The following is a 27,291-nucleotide window of genomic DNA, read 5'->3' as shown; positions in this document are numbered from 1 at the left end:
GGCTTGAGGTGCCGAAGGTTTGCATGCAGAATGGATATGGATGCAAAAGGGGTCTGGGTCTGGATGTCTGTGGTGCTTTTTCCACTTCAGTATATTATGCAGGTATCGTGAGCTCTTCGTTAGCGATATTTACTCCGTCTTTTATTTCGTTTCGTTTTGTTTCGTTTTGTGTGAAGAAGTCTCACCTGGATGAACTGACACCTTGGAACGTGGAGTTTCAAGTCAATGCAGAATGCCAGGATGACGTCGATATCGTGGTCGCAATCGATAAGGTAAGCTTTTCTCGGTTGCTCCATTGAAATGTAAACAGGGATTGTAAGTTCGCGCTGGGTTGAGGCTCTTGGAATCGGGAATTCGGATCCATGCCAAGTGAGGAGCAGGGAGAGTGTTCAATTCCCGTATGAGGAAATTGTGATACTACTGTATTCATTGTTGTGTGTGATAAATACGTATTAAGCATGTGAGACCTGGCCTGAGTGAGTGAGGTGCGTGTCCGCTGCTGCATGTAAGCCTTGGTGCTGAGGTGGGGTGAGCTGAGAAGACAGGGATCAAATGAGGTGGCTGGGACTCTGGGAGACACGTTGAACCAGTTCAATAATTGCGCTGAAGTCTAGATACGAAAGTCAAAACACCACTCCAGAAGTACCTGACAGACAGCCACGCGTACAGTTGAGTATTGCTATGAACAGGCAAGCCCGAAAAGATGGCTTTGGACCTCTGAATATTCTTGGAAATGTACAGTATGGTCGATCAGTAAGTGATACACCACTTTCCAAATACCATCCAAGATTCTCGAAGACTTGGCTGCATATCGAGGACTTGCGATGCACAACCGGGACCAGGGCCCATCCACAAAACCACTCAAGAGCCAGAAGCAAGAGATTTATTATTGACCAGAGAAAGGGAGGAGAGTCATGCAGCACTAGAAAATAAAAGCGTATCTTGCGTGGCGACTGCCGGAACTCAAACCATTTGTGCGGCTTCGTTCATGTTGAGTAGAGTCGGGGGAGTATTAAAAGTTCCCCAATCCCTACCTTGCGTGAAGTTTCTCCGACTCTCTTGAACCCTTTCTCCTTCCTCTTCTGCTCTCCTCGTCACAATCGTTTCGTTTCCATACAAAACACAGTAGCATACACTCGCTCAACTTCTGTTTCTCTCAGAGACGTGCTTCGATCACCACCTTCGTTTCCGATACATAAAATTGCCGTACTGAGCTCGACCTTGAAGTCCCACTCCGCGCCATTATTAGCTTGCCAGGCTGTCTGTCAGTTTATGGTCAGTCAGCCGGAGAGCCAGATACGAAAAGAGAAGAAAACGCCGAAAGGAGCGAAATACCTCACCGCTATTATTTATCCGCCATTCCTGGAAACAAGCATTGAAGGGAGGAAGGAAGGAAAGAAAGAAAGAAGGAAAGTATCCTTGGACATCTGGTATGCACAGGGTTTTCTTTGCTACTGTATTGGTGTTTATCGTCATACGATCCTCATCTCTTTCCTGCCCTCTTCGTCCTTCCTGCTCCCAGACCGCAGAGTGAGCAGTGAGCAGTGAGCAGGGCTCGCTGGACGTGGCTGCAGGGTTCTGCGGGCGGGATCCCTGCCACAACCCGTATCCTGACCGGGATTCTTGGCCGTTTTAGTGGGCTCGGTTCTTGCTCTTGCTTTTGCCTTTGCCTCACCACGACATTTCTTGGTCGGAGACTTGGGCTCGCCTACCTTGCATGCCTTTTCCCTCTCCCTCCCCCTCCCCTTCTCCCTGTCCCTCTCTCATCCCTCCCAGCCTCGCGTCGCTACATCTCCACTTCACTGCCGTTGTAACTGCAACTACTGTGCCTAGGCAAGGGCAAGGGCAAGGGCAGGCAGAACTAAGCTAGGCACTTCCTGCCTCTGCCTTGGAGAGAGCTATATCCTCGCGCAGAGAGCTTCCCTTTCTCTTTGTTCTCCTCTTCTTTGCATCTGCACATCCGCCCCATTACAACTCACCCCATCCAACCCAATTGACTGCTTTGCCCGGTCTTCCGCTGCCATTGTCTCTCTCTCGCTCGGGACTTTGGATCGGATTGGTCGTCATCAGTTGTATCCGTAGGGTTGTCCGTCAGACCATCCACCTCATTCGTTCATTGTCGTTCAGCTGTAACAGCTTTGCATACACCACTCCCTCTATCCACTCCCTTGCGATAATCCGGTTTCCAAGACCTTGGCTACAATGGATCCAGCTAATACTTCAAGACAAGACCCCGAGAAGGCTGTATATACTCTCGCCGCTCCCTACACGGAGGCTCAAACTTCCCAACCAAAGTCCTCCAAGATGTTACGAATTCGTCAGGCTACCTTCATGTTACTTGCGGTAGCTATCATTGCCTTCGCCGTAGCATCTACCAATGGGAATCCAGGACACCCAATTGCTCGTGTATCGATATCTTCTGCGGACAGACAACGCTTCCAGGAGCTCTTGAACTCAGTCGACTCTTCAGCTCTCCATAATGTGCTTCATGTCGCAGAGGACAAATATCGACATGGTATCTTCAAGGAGGATAGGACCGCAATGGAGGTAGTTCATCAGGAGAACGCAGAGGTTGCCATAAGCTTGGTGGAGTTGGCGAAGAGACAGGCTGGAAGCAATACAACTACAACCACGGAGACAACGTCGAATAGTGTGGCGGAGCCTACTACTACACCAAGTACGACTAGTTCACCCCCGACTGTTGTTCCCACGACCTCAGAGACAAGTCAGCCTCCTCCTCCTCCTCCAACTACTTCGCCAAGAACAACTCCTCCTGCAGTTGATCCAACCCCCACTACATCTGACACCCCGACGACACCACCCAGTGCTCAACCCACGACCCAACCCACGGCTTCGACTACACAACAGCCAACCACAGGTGTTCCAACCACAGCAGCTCCTCCGCCGTCAACATCGGCAGGTCAGTCAACAAATGGTACGTTTAATGGTGGCCCCGCCGCTTATCCCTTTGCCCCTCCGCTCCCTACTCCGTCGTATGTGAGCCACGTACAGAACAGCATTTCCGTGCCGCCGACGACTTTACCTTCTTTTGCGCCCTATGTTCTCTTCCAAAACGTGAGCGACTCGAGTACTAGTACAGCATCTCCGAGTTTCACTTACGTGCCTCCGGTCCTGACTTCGATTCCAATATCGACGATTCAGAACAAGACCACGGCTCCTACTCTTTCCTTTCCGGCGTATGCTCCGCCCATCACACCTTCTCCTTATCCTTCGATTCAGAATACCTCAGTTGTTTCTAATTTCTCTGCCTCTTGTTTCAATATTTCTTCTTCACAGGCTCCTACCACCTTTTTGGCTTCTTATACTACGGTTCAAAACAAGATAGTTGTCTCCAATTCTACTCGCGACGTTGCGGCTCCTACTACTTCTCTGGTTTCGGTTACCTACGGTCCGATCCAGAATAATAGCTTGGTAACCAATTCGTCCGCGGTTCCGGTTCCTTATGGCCCGGTTCAGAATAACACTTTGATACCATCCGTTTTTGTTTCTCCTGATTGCACGTCACCGAGTAATTCAAGTTCTACAATTGCCGTGTCATCTTCTTTAGGTTACTTTTTTAACAATTCTATTTCAGGCGCGTCTCCTACTCCCTCCACCGCGAACTCTCTCCCTCCTTCGTCGAACCCTCTCCCTCCTTCATCTTCATCAACACGCGGAGGTGCTACTTCTTCCATTATCACCCAATCATCAGTATCTACAAGAAGACCGTCCTCTAACGTGGCAACAGTTCGACCATCATCTACTCTAACTACGGACGCCAGCACAGACGACACCCCAACAACCACTTCGGCACGCTCGGTTACTCAGCAAACCATCTACACGACTACCTTGGCCAACGGCGCAGTCGAAACTGTCACCCGAGTTACGGTTGTAGCAGGACAGGCAGATCAGACAGATGGGTCACCGGCTAGAACCAGCACTGCCAAGGGAAGCCTCCAGACGAATGGAGCCTCAATCAAGACTTTGGGAATGAGCGGTCTTGTAGGAGCACTGGGTATGGTGGTCGCCGGTGCTTTATAATCGACGAACAGTCAGCGAATTGCGGTCAAGCATAGGGAGGGTTGGTTGCATATTTGAATTTACAGGCATTGATTGGTGCATTTGCATAGCGTGGCGTACTGGGGACCGGAAAATACTAACTAACGACTCTCCTTAATCACGACGAAATATGAGTTTTACGGCCTGTGCTTTAGAAGAGTTTGTCAGTACATGGCGCAGACGAATTTTCTAGGCTCGGGGTCGATTAGACTGGGTGATAGATGGCTGTACTGGCTGGACGATGGTTGGATACACCACATGGAGTTGAATGTCCTGCAGGGCTGGTATAGTTGGTGGAGGTGGTAATGAGGAATGTATGATACTGTCCTTAAAGGGGCTCAAGAGTCTGACGACTTGGTACACATGGTCCTCCCAGACATAAGGGAGGGATGAAATGGATAGAGAAATAAAAATCCATCAACATACTATAAAGACCTTGTTTTCCTCTCTCCTGTGGTTGAATGTTCTATTAATTCAGTAGTTGTTTTACTGAGGAGGGAGGAGAAATTAAGAATCAGAAATCGATGATTCTTGGAATGAACCACCCACGAAGTGGGGGTCACCTCGCTTCGGCTAGGGGCAAATCCGTCCACATCTCAACCTCACTTCAACTGCTCAAGGACAACCCCTTTCCTATCAAACCGAATTCCGTATCCGATATAATCCATTTTACACGTTCCAGATTCTCTCTATAGGGACATATCGATACGACCCTACCACATTTTCTCGGCATCTCGATCCTCTCCGCCACCGACCAGATCTCGACACTCGCCGTCCACATCATCCCCGCATGCGCCGCCTAAATAATACGCGTCTGGCCTGCGAACCGTCCACTTCCAGATATTGAATTTCGACAGCAAGGTCCGTCCACTATTGAAAAGTCGATGTGGACATTTGGAGACGTTGCTTGGGGACGTGGTGGGCAAGGGGCCCAAGGTGGGGACGGAGGTGGTTGTATATAATGTGCGGGGCCTCGTCTTCTAAAGAGGAGGAAGGAGTGGAAAGGAATTGAGCTACCTACTGAGATACTGTGCATTTTGCTTGACTTGTTGATTACGCAAACTTACTTTCACGCTCGCTGTGCTGAATTGGAAGGCATTTATTGATCAGTCTTCGATTTTGGACGCTTTAAAGTTTTGAGCTGGGGATACTTCACTGGACGGACACATCTATCTCCTCAAAGTCATACTCATCCTCACACACCAACCCTCTCACACCTCACCATGACAACAACACCGCCGCCCCCCAAAATGAGCCGCCTCACCACACCCCCCTCCACCACACACACGCCCTACCTCCTCCCCTCCTTCTCCGGCGAGCTCTGGACAATCCCCACCTCTAACTCAGTGATGCGCCTCCTCGTCACCGGCAAAGAGACAGCCAACGCCTTCGCGATCGTCAGTACGGGCGGAACATACGATAAGCCGATCGGGTTCCATTTCCATCGCGAGGCGCATGATGTGTTTTTGTGTTTGCGGGGGAGCATGAATGTTTGGGCGGATGAGAAGGCGAGGACGTTGGGGGAGGGGGATTTTGCTAGTGTGCCGCCGGTGAGTTTCTGTGGATTTCTTCTTGAATTTGATGGAATTTTGGAGGTGGGGAGTTTCAGTTTGGGTTGGTGTGAGTAGGGAGGAGTTTAGGGGAGATATATAAAAGTTGAGATTTGAGAATTTCAAATCAGCGTGTTTTTGTCTCTCTTTGAACTCGTCTTTTCGGAACGAAAGAAGCGAAAGAAAGAGACAACAACAACCTCATCCCCGCTGCTCACTTACACATATGTCATACAGTATCACTAATTCCCACCTCCCAGACCACAATCCACCAATACCAAGTCACCTCCTCGCACAGCGAATTCATCGGCCTCATCATCCCCGGCGGCTGGGAAGAATTCTTCCGCTTCATCGGCGAGCCGTACACGGGACCCCTCTTCCCCACCACCGACAAGCGAAATCCCTTCGAAGTCCTAGTCCCCAAACTCATCGCCGCAACAGAACAATTCGACATGGTCCCCGTCCGGGAAAAAGCCCATTTCGACCCTCAACCTTGGGACCCTGAAACGGATGAGAAGTTACCGGGAAAGTGTGAGAGGGGAGGATATTTCTTGAGGAGTGGGAAGGGGGAGAAGTACGTGGTGGGAGGCACGGTCGTTAGGCCTCTTGCGACGAGGAGGGAGTCCGGGGGACGGTTTAGTATCTATGAGGTTCAGGGGACGAGTCTGTTTGTGGAGGAGTCGCAGGTTGGGAAGTTGAGGTTTGAGAGTACGCATCATGCGCTGTTTGTGGTGGATGGGAGTGTGAGGTTGGTGGTTGATGGGAAGGAGGAGGTGGCGACGCCGAATGAGACGGTTTTCGTGCCGGCTGGGTCGGAGTGGACGGTTCAGCCGGAGAGTAGGTTTGCGAGGTGGTATGTTTTTGCTAATGGTGGGGGGATTGGGGAGGTTTTGGCGAGTGTGGGGATTGCGTATGAGTTGCCTGGGGTGCCGGATGAGGCGGTGGGGTTTGATGGGGGCAAGGTGAAAGGGCAGGAAGGAGAGTTGGGATTTGTGGTTGGTTAGTCGGTGAGATTTAGATTGGTGATTTAGATATGTTGGTAACTTTGGTTGAGATTTGACGGTGGGACTATGGTATGATCTTGGAGGCTAGATTGGAAGATTGGGAAGAGACTGGAACTTTGGTCTATATTCATTCAGTTCAGTGTTTGTGTTCATGCATATATGGGTGTCTGTTACCAAAGATTTGCTTCCAATCTGCTACAAGTTTTTTACCAAAGACCGTTATAGTTTTGGTACGACGAGGTCAGACTTGTGCTTTGTGCAAGAGCCGCTGTCGAAGTATCGCGAACATGACGGGAATGCGACATGCATGATCTAGCTTCCTGAGGAAAACGAATCATATATGCAAATATAAAATTACTATTTCTGTATGGTTTCTGAACAAGATACTTTGACTAACCTGATTATATTCCTGCGGTGTTTGTCAGGATTGTGTTTGGTCAGGGTCGAGAAGACGCAGGTCGAAGACACATCAGATCTCTAGATCGAGAATACAGGCATAACGTCAAGCCTGTCCCCAAATCCGTTAATCAAAAATATGAACTTCTCTTGTTTGATCTAGGTTTGTGTTACTATCTTGTCATAATAATCGAACTAGCTTTGTAGATGATTTCTCTTGCAGGTGCTATTGGCGCTTTGAACCGTGGTATGTCCTCGGCATGATTTTCATAAACAATTTTATTCGGAAATATCGTGTTCTCCTTGATCAAATCAATCCAGGGTTTTATCTCTTTGTCTAATAGTACCTGTCTTTGTTCATTGTAATTGAAGACAGGAGAATAAGATAATGGAATTCTTTATTGTTGTTTCTCGCTTACCGAACGTTTAAGACAGCCATACGATTGAGCCACAATTCTCTACCAAACAGAGAAACTTCCAATTCCTATAAATTGCATGAAATACCACTGTTACTTCTGTAGGTGCATATCCTCACTACCATAAATCATCACAGATCTCCAACCCTGCAATCCTCTCCACGATGGTTCATACAATTCCCTCTCGCCGGCGTGAGATTCTCGAAGAGGCTGACTGGAGACAGCGAGCTGCTCCTCTGCCACCTGGGTTCAATCCCGATACGTTCCCAAACGCACCTTGGACAACTTTGGTGTTGTGCGACAATGCCGAGCGGCTCCCCTGTCCTCCAGGTCCATGGAACAATGGTAATAGTACGATCAGCCGCGAAGAGTTCTGTAGTTATCTTTTCAATAACGGATACGATGATATATACGAAGTCATTGATATCGCAGAGCGACAATTTGCTGCTCGTTTCAAAGCTCCCCTAGATTCACGAAGTATGGGAAAGTTGCGGCACGTACCAGCTGTTGAAGCCTATGACGCCCCTCAAGAAGGTCCTGGTGGACAGGGCGCTGCTTTTGATCATTCAATTTTTTCAGATACTCATCTTGTGAGTTCACAATCGCCTACGTTGGTTCCTGCGCAAGGACGGAGACAATCTGCCCCAGCAGCTCTTATCCAGCAGCCATGCGAAACTCCACAGCAGCCATACGAAACTCCACAGCAGCCATACGAAACTCCACAGCAGCGCTCTCCCCGAAAGACATCCCCTGGTAGCTCACACCTTCCTACTACTAGGCATTCTCCTGGTCATGGACTTCCTATCAGGCCACCTCCAACAGCTGATCAACCATGGCGAGCTAACGAGCTTGCGTTGACCGATACGTTCTCACAAAAGCCCTCTGCAACTGAAGAGCGGCTAGAGATAATGACTCCGCCTACATCTGATACACGTTCAAGTGAATCTGAAGATAACTTTAGTTCAGATACGTCCACTTCATCAGAGCTGCAGTATACGCTTGATGATTTCAAAAGCTATATGGCACGACAGATGGTGGCGGGTATCGTTTTTGAGGGGGACGTTAAGGTCGAGCAAGTGGGTGATCGTCCTGGTATGTAAAGAGATTGTCCTTAGCGAGGAGTCTAGATGATTGGTTTCCTAGAGTAGGAGTAAGAGTTTTGGCTCTGCTTGCGAAGTAAGTCTTGTTCATTTTCCTTTTTATATTATCCTCTGTCCGTCCCCATGACCAAGATTTACTAGCATAACAATATAACGAGCCTTGTTTTATATTTTTACTATTTTGCATTTGTGAAGAATTTGTGAGAGATTTCGGAACATAGATTAGAATTGAGAGACACTGGACAAGATAGCTAGAGACAAAAGACATCAAAGGTAGCGTTTGCCTGTAACCGATCAGCCGAGATATGCAAGCGAGTTTCCTCCGCTGCTCGACAAACACTCTTAGCGCCACGATGTGTACTTTTTGGTTCTCTCGATCTTTCAAACTGACAATCAAGAAGGTGATCCAATACAACTTAAGGTAGTGAGTTCCCAGGCCAGCGACACGACAGAGCGAAGGTTGCACTCAAGGCCTTGCCCACTTCGGACAACATTTATACATGTAGAAAAGCAAATCCCAACACATGCGACCATAGATTGGAGAAAGCTGGGCATCCCGTCCGCTCTGCCATACACAAACTTCAAATCGGTGGATTAGTAGTTGGGTGGGTGACCACCAGCGAATACCCACTGTTGCATGTACTTTTTTGTTCCGATGCTCCACAGCTTCCCCACTGCACAGGGTAACAATGGCTACGTCAATGAAGCCTGTTGCTTAGTCAGTAGGAGCTGAGTATGTAACTCAGTTCTATTGAGAGATCGTGAACTTATTGAGGGCTTCCGTCCTTGCGGTATACAGAATCATTTTCATCTTGCTGCAGGTACGGTTGTTTATTCTGGCTTAGCGAGGACCTCGGAACCAAGTCGCCAAGACGATACCACCTTTCGAGACACTTATCCAACCCTAGGTACCAATTCAGCCCAGAACTTCCAGGTCAAAACTAGCTTTTGTTGCACATCGCAGATCTCCATCGGCGCATTATCATCTGGAAAATGACCTCATTTAGACTTTTGGTTGATTTGTAAAGTAGGTTGGGGTGTTGACCTTGTGAGGGGGAACAGGCGGGGCATGCATGTTGATGTTGATGTTCGGACGAAAGTCGTTCGTTTCAAACGGTTAGTGATGCGAGGTAAGCCGTGCTATGCCAGAGGTATGTTTCCTTGTTCTAATCCCGGTTTGGAGATTGGTCGAATTTTGAGACGAATACGTACTTGTAATCTGTTCTTCTGAAGTTCTCCCTCTTCGCGAGAATTACCTCAATTGGCTTTCTCCTATCCACACCTTCATGGTGAATCCTGGGCGTCGTCTGAGAGATGCTGGTACATGGTTGGCCACAGTAAATTCAAATCAAGCTCGCTTGATGGCTTCCCGGGAAATCCCCCCTGAACTCAACCTGCCAGTGCACCCAAACTAAGCCAAACTCACAATTTGATATTCATGCACAATATGCGAACATCCAGGGAAGGTAAATGTGTTCCTGGAAATCAAGGTGGAGACAGTCTAACTTGGCAACGGTCTTGAGACACTTCTTATTGGTGGCCCCTTTACGTGAGGTCTGAGAAAGCTGTGCCACAGCAGGGGTGTGAACATCAACCTCGACGCCAAAAGCTGACATACTGACCATTGAACCTCACATTGCGCCCAAAAGAGTTCTTCTTTGCCTGATAATGGACACAGAGGTCTCCTTGGCTTCTTTCCTGTGTCCCCTTTCTAATATGAGGATTCTCAAGACGTGTTGACCCGCGCTTGGACATATTTGGCCAAGACTGCAGGCTCTTGTGCTTATGCCTGTCTCAAAAAGGCTTGGTCACTGAACGATTACAATGGCAACATTACAGCAGATTCAGAGCAGTGATACCAAGCCTCAAAGGAAGAGTCGTGCTGGAACGCCAAAAGTACGGACTGGCTGTCTGACGTGCAAGTACGGAACGGAGACCCTAGTGTCATGTGATAGTCAGTTGAGGAGCAGTTTGCTAATCGATTCTCCTGAGTAGGGAGCGTAGAGTCAAATGCGATGAGACCAAACCGGCTTGTCTCAGGTGTCTCAAATTCTGGGGGAGATGTGAGGGGTAAGTAATTGTTGTATGATCGTTTCCAAGTATATGTTTGATTTCTTGGTATGCGTTTCGGCATTTTGAGAGGCAGTCCCGTCCATTAGTTCAGCGTCTAGATGAGAATGCAGTAAAAGCTAATATAACCAGATATGCCGTTCCAAGATATCGTCCGAGGAGACCTAAAGATGCTCCAAGACCCATAGCGGACCCGACTTCTCGACCACTCCTTCCGCTCCTGAAGGACTCGCCTGGCACTCAATCCTATTTGGATCCAAGCGACTTTCAACCTCTTCATCGATCAATCGCAACCCAATCCTTCAAATCGCCCGACCACTACCAGTCTTATGCACACTTCCTTGAGAATACCAGCAACTCGCTTCCAGGCTTTTTCAAATCGGATCTGTGGAAATGTCTCCTCCCTCAAGCATCCTACGATACCCTATTCATCTGCAGTGCGTTGATCGCAATTGGTGCTTTGTCAGGTTGTGGGCGGAAATTCCAAGAGGACAAATTTGCTACCAGGTAAGCTAGTTTGAAGTATCTAATACATCTATCTCTGCTCATGTAATTTCGAACCTCAGTGATAGGTAGTGCTGACAATTAAACAGTGGCATGGTCATCACACCCCGCTACCGATTCGCACTCAGCCAGTACGGTACTGCCGTCTCACAGATGCGAGAAAATCTTGTAGCAGGCGAGAAAGGCTTGAACCATGCCCTTATAGCCTGTCTTCTCGTTGTCTGTTTCGAATGTATCCAAGGGAATTATTTCTCAGCACTCACACACAGCGTGAGCGGCCACAAAATCTTCAAAGATTGGCTCAATTCGAAAAATAAACAGCTGATAACCGAATCGTCATCATCAGGACCGATGCATCAGCCCAAAGGCCATTTCAATATTGTTGTGGAGGATGAACTCGTTGCTGTCTTTAGCCGCATGGATCTGCAGATTATGAGTTATATCGATCCGAGACCTGCATCGATCCACATGGAAATGAAGAATGAAGGCGAAGAAAGTGTCCAAAACATGCCGGATCGATTCACAGACATCCACGAGTCAAGAGTCTACTTAGAACTCGTCCAACGACGTACATCACACTTCATCGCTTCAACAGCAGGCATGTATCCCGCGCCAGAGAACGGGTCCTCAACACGAACGACACGTATCGCTACCGGTACCGAGACAGGAACAGTAACTGTACGCCCGGAATCAGAAACTCTGCTCCCGTCATCAGCACCGCCTGCTTTACGCATTGAATATTCAGGCTATGTGAGCGAATTGTTGAGGTGGTTCAAGGCCTTTACTCCGCTGTTCGAAAGCCTAGTAGAAGGCAGTCGAGATTGGGTGGCAGCTGCTGTTCTGCAAATCGAAGCCCAGACCCATCAAGTCATGCTGCTTTCCTCGTTCTCTTACCCGCTCGATTACTTCACCCCTACGTACCGCTCAGTCGTCGATCTCGCCGAGAAGATATCAGATGATCCTCTATTCGCACAGCGTGATCTGTATATGTTCGATATGGGGATCGTGAATCCGCTACGTCTTGTAGCGAAATGGTGTCGTGAGCCAACCATTCGGAGGAAATGTATTATGCTGTTGAGGAAGACGAAGTGTAAGGAGGGACTCTGGGATGCACTGTGTATGGCTGCTGTTACTGAGTGGCAAATGGAGATCGAGGAGGAGTATATGGATGAGAATGGGATTATTCCCGAAGAAGCCAGGTGCAGGACTGTGGATCTGAAAGTCGATAATTGGAAGAGGAGCCTGGTGGTAAAATTGGCAAGGCTCGGGACTGGGGAGATAAGAAGTACGGTCATTGAATGGTGATGAAACTGTATATAGCGGGCTTGATATTGTAATTGCCTCAAATCGACAAGATATACCCTCAATACCCCCTTGGCTTCTCAAACTTCCTCCAGTCGGCATATAATCTCATGAACACCGCTCTGCCACTCGAATCCAGCTCCGCACTAACTGCGTCCCTAATCTCCTCCGTGAAGCAGTTCAATATTGCATATAGACCTGGAATCATCTTTTCTCTAACCTCGGGCAGCATCTTCATCTCAAGCTGGCCGCGGACATAATCCTGAAGCACAAATTTCATATACTGCGCCGAGATTCGCTTAGCTTTGTCTTTCTCGGACGTGAGTGTGTTGGAGTTCCCTTGCACTACTGAGACTGTGGGGTCGCAGATTGAAAGTACGAGTTTGGTGAAGGCTTCGGCGTGGGCGGCTGTCAATTGATGAGAGGTGGGGATGAGCCAAGGCGGTGGGAGACCGAATTTGTTGGTCTTTGCGTTGCTGTGTGGGAGGGGATTAAAGAGACAACGGAGGAGCGACTGGAGCGTTTGTTGGGTGAGATGAGAGTGGCCCTTCAATTTCAGGCGTTGGTGTGTCAGTACTGATTGCATGAGCCAGCAGAGGTGCATGTAAATAGGGTGAAGATTTGGGCTTTTTGGGGAGCAAAGAATTGTGATGCTTCCGAGTGTTGCGTCGATGTTGTACTGGGATATATTGTGACGCTAAGCGTTGTTAGATTGGCATCAGCGCTATGGAGAGATGACTTACCTTAGTTTCGAGCATCATCATTAGGGTCTCGCTGATGATATTGAATTGTACGACATCAGTACATTGTCTCAGATATAGTGCGAGAATTGTATATGCTTCTGTCAGATCAAAGCTCTCCTCCTCCTCTTCGTCGTCAGAATCATCCAGAGGCCGAACCTCTTTCTTTGGTTTCCGAGTATCTGTACAATGTTAGTGGGAGTAAGAGAGAACAGGCTTGAGCAGAAAGTACCTTCAATCGATATGATGATCTGTCTCGCAGCTAGTAACTTGTCTAGCTGTTTAAGGCCTCCCAGATCTTCTCCCAACAACTCTTGGAGTAGGTCTAGCTTCTCTTCATTACCTAATCCTACAATCGCAGCATCTGTCCGAGCAATGATTGATTCTCGAGAGTACACGTCGGTGACAGACCCGCTCAATTGAGTGGAAGATATTTTGCCGTCAGCTTTGGGACCATGTATCACCATGAAAGTCTGCAGACGCTCTCCAAAGCATTCATCCGTCTTGCCAACTGAGCCCACAACAGCGTCTACGGCATCTTCGAGTCCAGCAAGCCCCGACTCAGCTATGCCGAGCGTGGAAAGGGCATCCATGATACTCAGCACTAGCAGAGAATTGCTGTCATTCTCCTTCTGAAACTTGCGAAGAGTGTCCTTCAATTGAGAAAGAATACAGTCTTTGAAAGTCGAGGTCAGGCCATCCAGGTCATCTCCTTTAATGATATCCAAATCATCCAAGGCAGTTGACTTGACACTACAGGCGCTTAATACAACTTGAAATACAGCGACGAGAGCAAAATTCAGCCGATGCTTTTTCTTCTCTGCAGCTTTGTTGACTTTCTTCTGAATCTTCTTGGAAGCGTCGGATATATAAGCACTGCTTCGCGGGTGATCCAATGTTGAAAGCGCAGATCTGAAAATGTTAGAAACGACTTTTGTAGAAGAGACCAGTAAGCTTACAAAATCGTCAGCCGGGTGAGGTCTTTCAGTGAAGCCAGATTATGGGATCTGTGTGGGACTTCTGCCTCAGCAAGAGTATCCGCCATATCGATGAGGCCTTGGAATTTCATGTCCTGTAACGACTTAGTGATCAATTCTGGTTACAGGACTCGAAGAATTTACCTCGTAAAGCTTGGGGCGGTACATTATTTTCCTCTTTAAGAAGAGAACACCGTTGTCTAGAACAGTCGATCCATACGAAAACCCTTTGCCAGTCTCCTCGCCTTCATCGGCCGGCAGCCAGCTCGACATAATCCTGCCTCTGAAGTCCTTGGGAATCTCATCAACAGTCAAGTCATTGAGACTACAAATGGCAAATGCATTGTTGCCTTGAAATTTGAGCAAAGGGTTGCTGAGGTTCGATTCGTGATCCAGAACCGTCTTAACAAAAAGTTCTGCAAAGAGTCAGTGGTCCGTCGGTTTAGCAAGATGATAAGAGGAGCCATTTACTATTGAGTGACTTATGGGTGAAAATGGGGTTGTTGATGTTGTCCGGAATGTCACTTCTTAAAGTCGAGACTCCTCCACGTAAAGACAGTCTCCAAACTTCTTGAAAAGCTTCTGGGTTACTGTGAAGCCAGCTGCTAGCTGAAGTAACCTTATTATCTGAATAAGTTGCCGATGCTATCCAGAAAATTTGTTCCAGCATTGCTGCAAGGAGCTGCTCTTCCGATTCAAGGAAAAGTCTGAAATGTTAGCTAGGCTGTGACGGACGGGAAGAGAAATGCTCACACAAGCACGTCGGGATGTTCAATGAACAGACATCGGATAAGCGCCCAAGTCATCCATCCTTTGGCTCTTTGCAAAGAATTCTGCTTCGAGCCACAATTTTCAGTCCCGAGATCTTTGTTGGCCTGAAGTTCGACTACGAGCTGAGTCACGTCTTTGGCTAGAGCTCGCAGAAGACCAAGGATGATTGGTTTATCCAACGACTGTAGTGTAACAATAGACCTTCTCTGTTTTGTGGCAGCAGTCCATGATGAACATGTGAACCTGAATATTTCGAGGGACTCCAGACCTCTGCTCTCTTTGGGCTTGCACTTGAGAATGCTCTCGGACTTGGAGAACTTCAATAGCGAGTCGAACGGTTTCGCCTGCTTCTCCCAGAGCGAGGCAAGCTTGTTCAAATCTCCCATCTGAATCCAGCTTAGAGTACGAGAAATGATCCTCCATGACCGCCATCTATACCTCAAACAGAGCTTTTTTGCAGCTTCGTCATCAAACATGATGTGGTACAACCGGGAGTTGATAGCATCAACCACCTGCTCTTCTCCAGAGACGGATCCAGCAATGGCCTCCAGAATGACGCAAACTGCATTCGGATGTTCCGAAACCTCTTCAGATAGCCAGTCTAGGATCTTGACAATCTGGGAAACGTTCAGCGACGGCTCCATGAGCTTCTGGAGTTCACTTCGGAGGGTTTCGTCCTCCCAAGCGCTGAACAGAGCCACATCAGCTCCATCTCGCAGTGCTTCGTAGGCAACGATCTGTGAGAACCAGTGCCGAATGAAGCCTGAGAGGTCGCGGGCTTTGGCGAACTCCCGCATGAGCGGTACCAGCACTGCTGAGACAACCTTTTCTTGATTATCCGACCATGTCTCAGATAATGAGGCTTTAGTTATGGCCTCCAGAAGCTGCTCCAGTAGAACTGTGCCTTCACCCAGAAGAAACACATTTGCATCCAGCTCGATGATGGTAGCCAGAAGGTCCCAATCCGCCATTGCACATTCAGAGGTGATCTCTCGCAACACCGTAAGATCCAGGTCTATTTTGTGGTTGATTGCCAGTTGTATCATTTCACACATCTGCTTTCCATTATCCCCTTTAACATATGATATCGAAGCCTTCAGCGAACCAAAAACAGACTGTAAGAACTTCTCATCTGGGGCCTTCCGTCTTCTGGCAGAACCAGTTGGGGGAACGGACCGAATGGCTATGCCGAACAGTAACGGTGCATTGTCTGTGTTTTGCAGTACAGATGCTTTCGTCAAGGTTTCAAATAGCGACTTATCAGCTTTGGCTGGTATCACGATATTACGTGCCACCAGAATCTCTAACTGCTCGAGCCAGGACGCTGGAAACTTGTCATCCTTTGAGCATCGAAGAAGGTTCAATAGAGGTCGTGTGGCATGAAGTGAGAATTGGAGATGAGGTGCATCCTCTGTAATGTGTGAATTCCAGACTTCTACGAATGGAGAGAGCCATGCTTCGGTGGAAACGGTGCCACCACCCTGCTGATGAGCAGCATGGCACAGCGAAAGCCACAATCCCAGAATAGTAGCTGCTTCTTCAGTAGTGGTCCTGATAACCGTCTTCATATACTCTGCTGAAAATACGGAAGACCGTTCCTGGTCCAGGGTATGTGATATAGCTGTCGTATTCTGTACCACGCAGTTCAATGCGGAGAATATGGCGTCAAGTAGGCTCGGTACCGAGCTGGTCTCAGAGGGGCTAGATTCTGTCACCAGCTCTCCAGACCTTCTTCTCTTCTTCGAAGCCTTCACTGTATCTTTTTCGGTCGCGCCGGGCTCCGAATTTGATTTTGCCTGTGCAGTGTTGCTTGCAGACTTCTGTGCTTCCTCCAGACTGCGCCGTACGATCGAGAGAAACTGTCGTTCGACCAGTATGCGGGCAGCACTTCTCAAAGGTATACTCCGCAGTAGAAAGCACAACAGCCTCCATGATTGAGGAGTTCTCCTGCACCATATCAGCAAGTGTACTTCTGGGAGACATTACCTACACACCTGGGAATATTATCACTTGGAGCTTGTAGTCTCTTCAAGAGCCACCTTAGGAGCCATTCTTCTCTGCCATAGTATGAAACGACTCTTTCCTCCTCTTCGCCGCCAGAACTTCCAGCTTTCGAAGACTGGCAGACCGTATCCAAACCCAGCCCAATGAACTTCGCAGCTTCCACAAGTTGGTCCTCAAAGGGTGCGGCTTGCTTCTCCAACAGCGCAAGTTGCTCTTGCGCAGCGCGGGATTTGGACGTCTGCAAAACGTGATTAGCCATCTTACTCTTCCATCAAATACTATAGATCTGAACATACCATATTTACATCCAAAGCGCAAGTCCTACATCCCATCTGCCATCTGCAGCTCCCTCGAACTTTTTTCCCATCCTCCCCACACTAAAAATGCGGCAGAATACAACACCATTCCCAATCCAGCGGCTTCCCTCACCGAACCCAAGAATCGTCAGGAACCGGGTTGGAGCTCGAGACGCCCAAACAGACAACACAGCTCCAAACACCCTATTTTTGCAGCTCAAGAATATATCGAGGTAGGTCAATTGCTTGGATTGGGGTTGAGAAATTGTGTTGAGAGAATATTAGGATCATCGAATCATGCCTGAGACGTCAATTCCTCCTCCCGCGGCGGTTGCGCGCCAAAGCAAGCCTGTTTCCGAGACGCTTTTGAACGAGAAGGTTGGTTCTCCCTATTGCCAGCTCCTGCCAGAGAAGATTTGGAAATGAGGGCATTATTTGCGGTGGATGGAAAATGAATTGGGGCTAATGCATATCTGCTACAGTGGGATCGCTGCCTCTCCTCCCTCCTCATCCGCTCCTCTCTCGGTCTCTCCTTCGGTGTCGTCTTCTCGGTACTCCTTTTCAAGCGGAGAGCGTGGCCTGCATTTGTCGGTTTGGGATTCGGTGCTGGGAGGGCTTATGAGGAGTGTAATGGCAGCTTTTTAAGGACGGGGAAGGAGGGTATTAGGGTTCAACGACCATGAGGGATGGGATACTTGGAAGGGGGAATAGAGGGATGGATGGATGGATGGGCTTGATGGGTTCAGTGATGGAGGTGTATGATTGTACAAAAGGCTTTATGCTGGGGCGTGGTTAATACATCTGGTTCTATCGATGCCGTTTGGCTTGTTGTCGTGTGACTGATGCTGGGAGATGGGCTTGGGTTGTCTCCAGGCAAGTAGCTCCGGAACGGCTGCTATTCGCTCACTTCGGTGCATTTGACATTTTTTCTGTCTTGTTTGGCTTGATGTCTCTGGAATCCAGCACCCAGTGGTCTACGCTTCATCCGGGCAGCGGTATTTCGGTCTTCACGATCTGTCATGGGGCAAAAGCCTCACTGTACAAGGCATAGAGATACACTTGTGGAAGTGAGGGGATGGCATCTTGGATCAAGCTGAATATGGCTGGGAGAAATCTAATTGGCTTGTTATGGAGAGTGTTGATTGCGTAGTTACTCTTCTTCGCACAGTATATCGATATTAGAGGGGGCTTGGATTTTTGGGCAAGTCCTCAAAAGCTTCTAACCTATCGATACGCCTGGTTAACAGTCTCATAACTATTACGTTCTATTCATTCTTGCTTCTCAGCTTCCAGCTTCGTTTTTCATTTTCCTATTCCTTTCATCCCGTTTGCTCTGGAAAGCGCTCGTCTGGTATCCTTACGACTCCCGACTGCGTCTTCTAGTCTGAAGCGTACACTCACCAACACACTCCTCCCTGTGACCATGCAACGGTCCAACACAACCACTACTCTCACTCGCTCCATCCGCATACTTCAATCTGTCCGGTCCCGTACCCGAAGGATATAGCATCCCCTCATGATACCCATATCCCTGCCTGCCATCAAAAATACCATACCCACATCTCGCACCATTACCCTCCCTCTCTTCACCCAACAGTCCTCTCCCCTCCTCACACCCCTCCCCATGACCCTCATGTCCATTTTCTCCATTCCTCCTTCCCCCAAAGATCCTCCCCCCAATCTCCGCCAACCCGCCAAGTCCCATCCTCGTGAAAACCACACCCGCATCCAGCGCCTTTTTCGGAGCCTGCTCGGCCCTATGTCTATCCCTACGCATTCTCTTCCCAAAATCCATATCGTCGACCTTCTCTTTCACGAACGTGATGCAGAACTCGACCATGATCCAGACGAGCCATGAGACGAGGGCGACGAGAACGCCGAGCGCGAAGATGAGGATGAGAAGTTCTGAGGGGGTGAGATGGTGGTGTGAGGGGCTGGTAGGTGAGTTGCTGCTGGTGAGAGCGTGACGGTTGATGCGGGAGTGGAAGGTGGGTGTTTTGGGTTGAGGGGTGAGAGGGCTGTGGTGATGGTGCGCAGACATTCTAGTGCCTCGGTGCTTGTAGATGGATAGGAATTGAGTATGTGGTAGTTTTCGACTTTGTTGTGGTTAATAGGGAGGTTGTGAGGTTGTGATATTGACGCCTAGGAAATGGATAAGAATGGAAATGCACCACCTGGGTGACAGAATTCCATGTTTGCCAACCCATGGATCTACGACCTGGTTATCTTGGAAAGAACGATGGGTGGCACTTGCCAGCTTCATGATAGCTTCATAGGTTCAGACTGAGTGTAGATAGGTATGCTTCTGGATGGGAAGTTACGAACAAGAACTTTAGCGAGAGGAATTCTGGATTTGGATCCGATATGACAACGAAAGTACATAACTAGCCTGATTCAGCCTTACAGCTTGCTTGCCTGTACCGTTGGTCCGTTGATACAAACAGAAAGCTATGAGAGAAAGATAGCTCGACTCAATAAAGAGCAAATCATGATTACAAAACAAATACACTTCCCGAGAGCTTTGGACCTAGCTGCTCAGACCATGTTTTCAGGCAACACCAGTAGAAGCGGTATCCGTTTGGAGCGAAGGAGAAGGTTCAAGAAAGTAGTGGTAGTTTTGTCTCCATGGCATCTTAGAGCACTTCAGTCCTTTGACAATGCCGGGGTACATCCTGATTGAACTTGTTGCAAACAGCGAGGGCAGGTACTCCCATCATTGTCTGAAAAGTCCAGCAGAAATAGAACGATCACTTTAGTCCCGGGAACAAGCCAACACCACGCCCCTCTGTATCACCAAAGCCCTTTTTCTTTCAAAGTGATGTAATCCCAGAATACCAAATGACACATGTACACGGGAGGCTGCATACTACTACTAAATAACTTAAGTACGCAGGTATAACATGCGCATGTCTCATTCCAGCATCTCAAATTGTGAACAAAGGCCGATGTTGCGCACTCGCTCTCCCAATGCGGGAACTGTAGCCGGGGCTCCACTGCGTATACGAACTGCCAGCACGCTTGTACACTTTGGTGTTCGGTATTTGAAGGAAGAAATACACATTTTTTTTTTTTGCTTGCTTGCACTGCATTGCCTGTTGTGTTGTGAAGTGGATGAAGCATAGTATAAGTAAAAGAAGCGAGATTCAGTACTCCACCAGCTCTGAAGAGCGAGATTTCCAACCCTGGTTTAAATCGACCAACGATGAATACCTACCTTACCTGTTGATCAATCTGAGATGAGATGAAGTCAGGTGGAAAGGGATGATCTGATCGAGGTGCCTTTCCTTTTTCTTGATAGCGCATGAAAATGAAGCCCAAGAAGCAAAGCGGCTCGGAAAGATTTGTTCTAGAAGGAAATTAGAAGGTGGAGTGGAACATGCGGGAGGAAGTCTGAGGCTTGCGCTTGCCCAGGTGGACAAAGAAGAGACCCACCCCCTTTTTGACTTTTAGTGCTTGTGCCGCCGCTCTGTATCCACTACTGAGCGCACATGATGGCGCTGGATTGAGGTATAGAGAACTTGATATAGGGAGGTGGAAGTGAAACATGAGATGGTGATTATTATTGTGGTGGCGAGTCTGGTGGAGGAGGATGAGATGGAACGTTTCTGGAAGGGTTGATGGTGAGGCTCGCTTTGCTTGCCTACCTGGTCGCGCTGTTTAAGGAAAAGGGGGGTTTGCTAGGACGGGATACTAAAGTAGTACTGTCTCGAAATGTAAAGGGGTCGATAAGTTAGCTGAGGAAAACTTTCAAGCACGTACCAGCCAAAATTGCGTTTGCCTTTGTCGAATATGTTTGATTTGCAATGATTACACCAGTGCCACCACTGACCACTCCCCATGGGCGCGCAAAGGCTCACCCTTGGTCCTAATGCGATAATTGGCTGTGCTTGATTCCAAGTTACGATGCCATCCCTGGACATGGGGTTTCTGCAGACCACGTACAGTTCTGTTTCACAAAGCTCATGCAAGCCGAGGAAGGGGCTCGAGCAGAGCCAGTAACGCAGACGAACGACGAAAGATGAAAGGCAAGGTGGACGATCAGAAACCTTGAACATCTGCTGCAGAACAACACCGTCAACGGCTCATGTCGATCTGTCCATCATGTTGGGAAGCGGTGTTCCTGATGATAACTTGATACTGAGGTACAAACCTTCCAGGGCAAACATGGACATGGTTTGAAGTCCTCAATTTTATATGCAGGTAATGGCAGGTAGGTACCCTTTTGTTAATGGCGCTATTGGACAGGGCTCTATCCGCATCCAGTCCCTCTTGGGAACTTGTGCCTGAATCCGACGATGCTCGGAAATATTAGTGCAGGATGCAGCAATTAGCATTCATTTTATATCGTCAGCATGCCAGATGTCCGTGGATTCCTCTCGCTTGGAAATCGCAGTGGTATGTAGATAGGAACTCGGATGTCGCTCCGCCAGCTTGGACAGGCATCGAAGAATCTCCAGACAGACTGTTTTTAAGACGGAGAGTGGCGCTGGATCGAATTCGCGGGAGTCCCTGCCAGTCACCACTTGCCACTGAGATGATGTGTGCCATAGTCTTGGTTGATGGACAAAGACGTTTTTGATCTGATGCTGGCTCCTGGCTCTGCCCGACTGAAACGCTCCCCTTTTACCAGGCTGCTGACCACTCACGGACATTTAAGACTTGACAATGAACCAGGTCTCGGAGATCTGATACGCCTTTCAGTATCGCATCCTGGCAGACGAGCGGTAGTTGGCTGGAAAATTCGTGAGGCACAACACTGCTGTATGAGTTGCAGTACTGTATTCATACGCTGTACATCCTGCTTGTTCTGTCGTGCTCTGAATCTGATGCGCTGCTGAGGGCAAGGGGAAGGGGAAGGGGAAGGGTCGCTGTCGTCCAGCATGCGGCCCAGAGGCTAACGCCGCCAGCTTGACATTTTTCTCTGATGTGCCGTTGCTTTTGTAGATCATGTCAGCCATAGCCATCGTCTGTCTGCGTGTCCTCCCATCTGATACTCCGTGCACACATCAGTGGTAGTCGACACACAATTGTCCATTTTATATTATCTTGTATTATATTCCATTTATATCAAGTTGTAGAGCAGCTGGTCACTCACCGGCCAGGGCATGATCTCCAGAGCGGAGCCCTGTCTGTACTGTAAGTTAAATTCACTTGCAGTCCAGTGCCCTGCAGTGCCCTGCAGCCAGGAACAATCGAGAGGAGCCGTCGCCGCCCGTCGGAGCCGAGCACCAATAGCCCCCACAATCCACGCGCTAGACTGGCGCTATTCTGCTTCGAACCACCCAACCGAGCCAACCTCCGCCGGCCTGCCTGCCTGCCTGAGGCGGTACGGTAGGGTAGGGTAGGGGACTCGGAGCAGACCAGAGCAGACCAGAGCAGACCAGAGCAGGGCAGGGCAGGGCAGGGGAGTGAACTGACTTCTAAGTTCTCCCCTTCGAGCGCTCCAGCACTTCTCCCGACCCGAACTTGTTCCTCCCCCATACCATACCATACCACTCCTCCCATCAACACCAACACCATCGCGAGCTTCTCGACGACGCTCTCAATCGCAGCATCGCGCTCTGTTCCTGGGACCCGTACCAGTATCGAGTCCATTGTTCACAGGTACGTCTGATCTCGATCTCGATCTCCGCCGTTCAACTGCCCATAATTCAAACTCTCGCCAAAGCTGAGGATCCCCTCCGACGAAACATCGAACCTTGCCCTGTGAACCTTACAGCTATCTCCATCTGTGGGCAGCGCGCATTTGTATCAACCTTAAGACCGCCACTGTACAATCAGCATCTACCGCAGACAGGCAGTCAGGCGTTGCTGCTTGTTGGTCGCTGCTGGCCTCAAAATTGCATTTCAGCTGTGATTGGAAAGTGAGACGCACGCTAACAACTTTTCGAGCAGACTGCGTATTCTGCTAGTCATCTTCGAATCTTGACCACCAAGTCAAGACCAACCGACTATATCCCCTCACAACGAGCTTTCGAAAAGCACACACTAGCCAAGATGGGTTGCGGTATGAGCACGGAGGAGAAGGAGGGCAAGGCCCGCAACGAGGAGATCGAGAATCAGCTCAAGAGGGATAAGATGATGCAGCGAAATGAAATCAAGATGCTTCTTCTCGGTCAGTAGTCCTTGAAGCTCGAGCTAATTGCGCGTCGCTGACAATTTTACAGGAGCTGGAGAATCGGGCAAGTCTACAATCTTGAAGCAGATGAAGTTGATCCACGAGGGCGGCTACTCACGCGACGAGCGAGAATCCTTCAAAGAGATTATCTTCAGCAATACCGTTCAGTCTATGCGCGTCATCCTGGAGGCCATGGAACAACTCGAGCTTCCTCTTGACGACCAGAGAACCGAGTACCACGTCCAGACCATCTTCATGCAACCAGCTCAGATCGAAGGAGACAATCTTCCACCCGAGGTTGGCAATGCTATCTCTGCTCTGTGGAGAGACGTTGGTGTGCAGGAGTGCTTCAAGCGATCCCGCGAGTATCAGTTGAACGACTCTGCTGAATAGTAAGTCTATTTATCTTAAAATTCTGGTTTTCTCGAAAGACTGGTGCACTTTCATTAGGCGCAAACAAACAAGTCGCTCCATGTCTAGCTACTAACCAACTTAACAGCTACTTCAACAACATTGACCGCATTTCCCTCCCCGATTATATGCCAGATGACCAGGATGTTCTCCGATCGCGTGTCAAGACCACCGGTATCACCGAGACGACCTTCATCATTGGTGACCTTACCTACCGCATGTTCGATGTTGGAGGACAACGTTCAGAGCGAAAGAAGTGGATCCACTGCTTTGAGAATGTCACAACCATCCTCTTCTTGGTCGCCATCTCAGAATACGATCAATTGCTCTTCGAGGACGAGACAGTCAACCGTATGCAAGAAGCTCTCACCCTCTTCGACTCAATTTGCAACTCCCGCTGGTTCATCAAGACTTCAATCATTTTGTTCCTCAACAAGATCGATCGTTTCAAGGAGAAGCTCCCAATCAGCCCAATGAAGAACTACTTCCCCGATTACGAAGGAGGAGATGATTACTCTTTGGCTTGCGACTATATCTTGAACAGATTCGTCAGCTTGAACCAACACGAGACCAAGCAGATCTATACCCACTTCACCTGTGCCACTGACACCACCCAAATCCGCTTCGTCATGGCAGCTGTCAATGGTGAGTAAACCATTCTTCAGTTTCAGAGATTCCTGCTAATGTTTTCTAGATATTATCATCCAAGAGAATCTTCGTCTTTGCGGCCTTATCTAAATACGATCATCATCTGGGTACTTTCTCGATTGGGTTACACGGCGTTGATAATACAAAATACGGCGGTCTCTTACTATACCAACTGGCTCACGCAAACAATCATACCTACAACTCATATCGACTTTTGGTCGCCTTCCTTCGGACTGGATACCATAATATTGAGTGGGGGACATGGTTTCTCTGGTGGCCAGCTATATCTGCGTTCTTCTTTTGCTTCATTGTGTCTATTTGCTTTTCCCTTTACAACACTGGTTTTCATTGCAATTGCAAGGGACAGGGAGTTTATTTCCTTTCCGAATTGTTCAGAGTACATTGCCTCCTGTTTTTTGTTTGCCTCTATGATTCCCTTACTCTTTTTTTTAATGGCGACCAAGGAGAAACTCAACCCTGCTGCTTGAGCGCTCACTCGATGATGGCTCTTTTCTGTGCTGCAGGGTGCGAGATGACGTTGCATGTGCTCTACGGATGGGGACGATATGCATTGTGTAGGATGAAGGCTGGTTGAGTGACGGGGAAGGGGATCATGAGATGAGAGATAGCGGGGGAATCGCTGACGGGCTTTGTTATCTGCTGAAGGGCAGTGGTTGGCACTACCAGGTCTTCTGCTGGCTCGTTGAAGTGAGGCTAGTCTACGGTATAGACTCATGGAGGGTAGCGAATAAAGCGACTATGATATTTGAACTTGTGCTATGGCTTTGTGATTCAAATGACCAACTAGGTCTCTTGTAATTCTTAGATGATGGGTTTTAGGGAGCTGTTCGGTGTTTGCGAATAGTGAGAACAGGAAATTGACAAAATTAAGCATCACATTCATCTGTACTCCGGTGTGCATGTTTTTATAAGATGGGAGATGATTGGTCCAGAATAGGTAGGCAGCCACGACAAGACGACGAAAGAACACCAAAGATAGAACGAGAGGGTGTCACAACCGAGCGTCATGGACCCCAACTCATCCATCCCATCTATCTGTCAACATCGAAATCCTGTGTTCACATAACCACAATCCCAGCTCTCTTCGGAACAACCTATGAAACCTCTGACATCAATTCCTACATGCTACGCTAGTATCATCACCAGCATCCACGAGAAAGCGTAGAGTGAAGTCTACATATACTTGAGGCTTCAGCGCCGCTTATCTCACTCCGCTTTGCGGGTTTGCGAAGAATCCGAGCAAGCAAGTATGAAGAAGCTCCTCACGTCTCTGCTCCATATCATCATCATCCTCGGTATCTGGACAGGTTGGCTTGGTTTGGGCTGCGAGGCGCTCGTTACGCTACACACGATTCGGAATCTAACTAACGCGACGGATGGGTATCGTGGGAGGATAGAGGATTTGGGGAGTGTGAGTGTGGATTTTGGTGGAACATGGGATGGGCAGCAGCAGGTTGTTCTGGAGATGGGAGGAGGGGGTGGGATGGAGGGAGGGAGAGGGGGTGGTGGGGTTGATGAGGGGGAGGTTGAAGATGTGAGTCGGTATTTTTTTCTTCTTATCTGTCTCTATTTCCTGATAGTTGGGTTTCTTTTAAGTCCTTTTTTTATTTTCCATGGGGTTTCATTATGAGCAGAGAGGATAGAGCTGGTCGGGATGAGAGTTGGACGAGTTGAGGTGTGGGAGAACACTGATGGCCACTTGACTGTGCGTCGCAGGATGCTGGATGTGGCGTGTAGCATATAATTTTGAGTATTCTGCACAGCTGAATGGGTCTGAATATTGGATGGAAGGATGGGTGGTAGTGGTTGAATAGCCGGTATTGAATGGTTAAAGATGCTTATCTGTTGATGTCTGGGACGAGGTTTGCAGGATTGGTTTCGTTCTGTTCAAGTCACTTCGTTTTATTTGAGTTACTCGAGATGGGGTTGGTCTCTTCGAGATGTGCTTTAAATCATATGTTTCGTCTCTACTATTTGCTTCGAAGAAAGCTAATGATATGCACAGACAGTAGCAGCAGCACTCAGATTGCTCTGTACAGACATATTGATAGAGTTGGAGAAGCCACTCGTCGTCATACCTCCTCCAGCTCTATACAACTCACCGGTATGTCTCCCCTCCCCATTCCAGTCCCCTACTTCACACCAAACATGCGTCTGAATTATACTGTCTATGCAGAGAGGAGTAGATTGCGACCAAGTCAAATCGGAATACCACGACTTCCTGGCCGCCACGGTACGATTCTTGCATGTTGTCCAGGAGAGGCAGATGGTCTGGCGATGGGGAGCGGACAGTGCCGTGTTCGACGGTGTGGGTTGGTTGCAGGGTCTCTGGGCTAGTAGGAGTACAGTAAGTCATACCAGCCCTATTTTCAGTTTGATTTCAATTTTCTTTTCCAAAACGCGCTGCTGGGGAGCCTGTACGGGTGCTAATTCTTAGCTGTCTTGTAGAACTCCCAGAATCGCAGTTTCATCGAGCAGCAGATGAGTATGTATGCTGAGACAGAGTGTTTTGGGAAGAGTAATGAGGTGTTGAGGAGGGATGTGGAGGTTGTGGAATACCTAAATGATTTGCTTGATCTGTTTGCATGAGCCGTGAAAGGAATGGGCGTGGAGTAAGGGAAGCGCGGCATTAAGTAATGGTCAATTTTATCAAAATGCATCTCAGTAAGAATGAGAGTCGAACCTTATACTTCGTTTTGGTCGTAGAACGACGTTGTTGATATGGAAGCATGGGATCCGCCTTGAATATTGTGTGCTCCACATTGAACCAGGAAGAGTCTCAATGACATCCCATCTTTGGATATCATTACGCGAAGCAAGATGACCAGAACGAGCCTAATAAAAGACAGATATCACACGGAGCTGGAGAACTCAAACAATAGTATTGTATGCTATGGCGGTGGA

The 27,291-nt window shown here is 48.6% G+C and overlaps 8 protein-coding genes across 8 annotated transcripts; 6 read left to right on the top strand and 2 right to left on the bottom strand.

Annotated features, from left to right (window-relative positions):
- Nucleotides 1-1,337: 1,337 nt before the first annotated feature.
- Nucleotides 1,338-4,478, top strand: ONS95_002330 (uncharacterized protein). Its single transcript, XM_058495582.1, has 2 exons — nt 1,338-2,935; nt 3,749-4,478. The coding sequence occupies exons 1-2, from the start codon at nt 2,203-2,205 to the stop codon at nt 4,039-4,041; spliced, it is 1,026 nt and encodes a 341-aa protein (XP_058354310.1). The 5' UTR covers nt 1,338-2,202; the 3' UTR covers nt 4,042-4,478.
- Nucleotides 4,479-5,282: 804 nt separating this feature from the next.
- ONS95_002329 (uncharacterized protein) lies at nt 5,283-6,613 on the top strand (the record flags this gene model as incomplete). Its single annotated transcript, XM_058495581.1, has 2 exons — nt 5,283-5,609; nt 5,870-6,613. The coding sequence occupies 2 exons, from the start codon at nt 5,283-5,285 to the stop codon at nt 6,611-6,613; spliced, it is 1,071 nt and encodes a 356-aa protein (XP_058354309.1).
- Nucleotides 6,614-9,968: 3,355 nt separating this feature from the next.
- ONS95_002328 (uncharacterized protein) lies at nt 9,969-12,404 on the top strand (the record flags this gene model as incomplete). The annotated part of the gene is made up of 4 exons (XM_058495580.1): nt 9,969-10,447; nt 10,521-10,595; nt 10,728-11,102; nt 11,189-12,404. Exons 1-4 carry the CDS (start codon nt 10,350-10,352, stop codon nt 12,402-12,404), a joined length of 1,764 nt encoding a protein of 587 aa, XP_058354308.1. The 5' UTR covers nt 9,969-10,349.
- A 58-nt stretch (nt 12,405-12,462) lies between these two features.
- ONS95_002327 (uncharacterized protein) lies at nt 12,463-17,225 on the bottom strand (the record flags this gene model as incomplete). The annotated part of the gene is made up of 9 exons (XM_058495579.1): nt 12,463-13,098; nt 13,145-13,323; nt 13,374-14,053; nt 14,101-14,213; nt 14,263-14,534; nt 14,590-14,825; nt 14,872-16,836; nt 16,884-17,131; nt 17,190-17,225. The coding sequence occupies 9 exons, from the start codon at nt 17,223-17,225 to the stop codon at nt 12,463-12,465; spliced, it is 4,365 nt and encodes a 1,454-aa protein (XP_058354307.1).
- A 261-nt stretch (nt 17,226-17,486) lies between these two features.
- On the top strand, nt 17,487-17,872 carry MIC10 (Mitochondrial inner membrane organizing system component; the record flags this gene model as incomplete). The annotated part of the gene is made up of 2 exons (XM_058495578.1): nt 17,487-17,567; nt 17,672-17,872. 2 exons carry the CDS (start codon nt 17,487-17,489, stop codon nt 17,870-17,872), a joined length of 282 nt encoding a protein of 93 aa, XP_058354306.1.
- Nucleotides 17,873-18,546: 674 nt separating this feature from the next.
- ONS95_002325 (uncharacterized protein) lies at nt 18,547-22,262 on the bottom strand (the record flags this gene model as incomplete). The annotated part of the gene is made up of 2 exons (XM_058495577.1): nt 20,622-22,262; nt 18,547-20,535 (listed from the first exon to the last, which is right to left on the bottom strand). The coding sequence occupies exon 2, from the start codon at nt 19,228-19,230 to the stop codon at nt 18,547-18,549; it is 684 nt and encodes a 227-aa protein (XP_058354305.1). The 5' UTR covers nt 19,231-20,535; nt 20,622-22,262.
- A 32-nt stretch (nt 22,263-22,294) lies between these two features.
- On the top strand, nt 22,295-24,456 carry GPA1 (guanine nucleotide-binding protein subunit alpha; the record flags this gene model as incomplete). The annotated part of the gene is made up of 6 exons (XM_058495576.1): nt 22,295-22,325; nt 22,780-22,793; nt 23,085-23,304; nt 23,357-23,699; nt 23,807-24,363; nt 24,413-24,456. 6 exons carry the CDS (start codon nt 22,295-22,297, stop codon nt 24,454-24,456), a joined length of 1,209 nt encoding a protein of 402 aa, XP_058354304.1.
- An 810-nt stretch (nt 24,457-25,266) lies between these two features.
- Nucleotides 25,267-26,976, top strand: ONS95_002323 (uncharacterized protein; the record flags this gene model as incomplete). The annotated part of the gene is made up of 4 exons (XM_058495575.1): nt 25,267-25,921; nt 26,393-26,491; nt 26,564-26,734; nt 26,836-26,976. The coding sequence occupies exons 1-4, from the start codon at nt 25,637-25,639 to the stop codon at nt 26,974-26,976; spliced, it is 696 nt and encodes a 231-aa protein (XP_058354303.1). The 5' UTR covers nt 25,267-25,636.
- Nucleotides 26,977-27,291: the final 315 nt, after the last annotated feature.

The sequence above is a fragment of the Cadophora gregata genome, assembly GCF_030347475.1.
Source record: "Cadophora gregata isolate MNR1 chromosome Unknown scaffold_11, whole genome shotgun sequence".
In the NCBI taxonomy this organism is placed as follows: domain Eukaryota; kingdom Fungi; phylum Ascomycota; class Leotiomycetes; order Helotiales; family Ploettnerulaceae; genus Cadophora; species Cadophora gregata.
The sequence above is the reverse complement of the archived record's forward strand: the minus strand, read 5'-3'. Positions and strand labels throughout refer to the sequence as shown.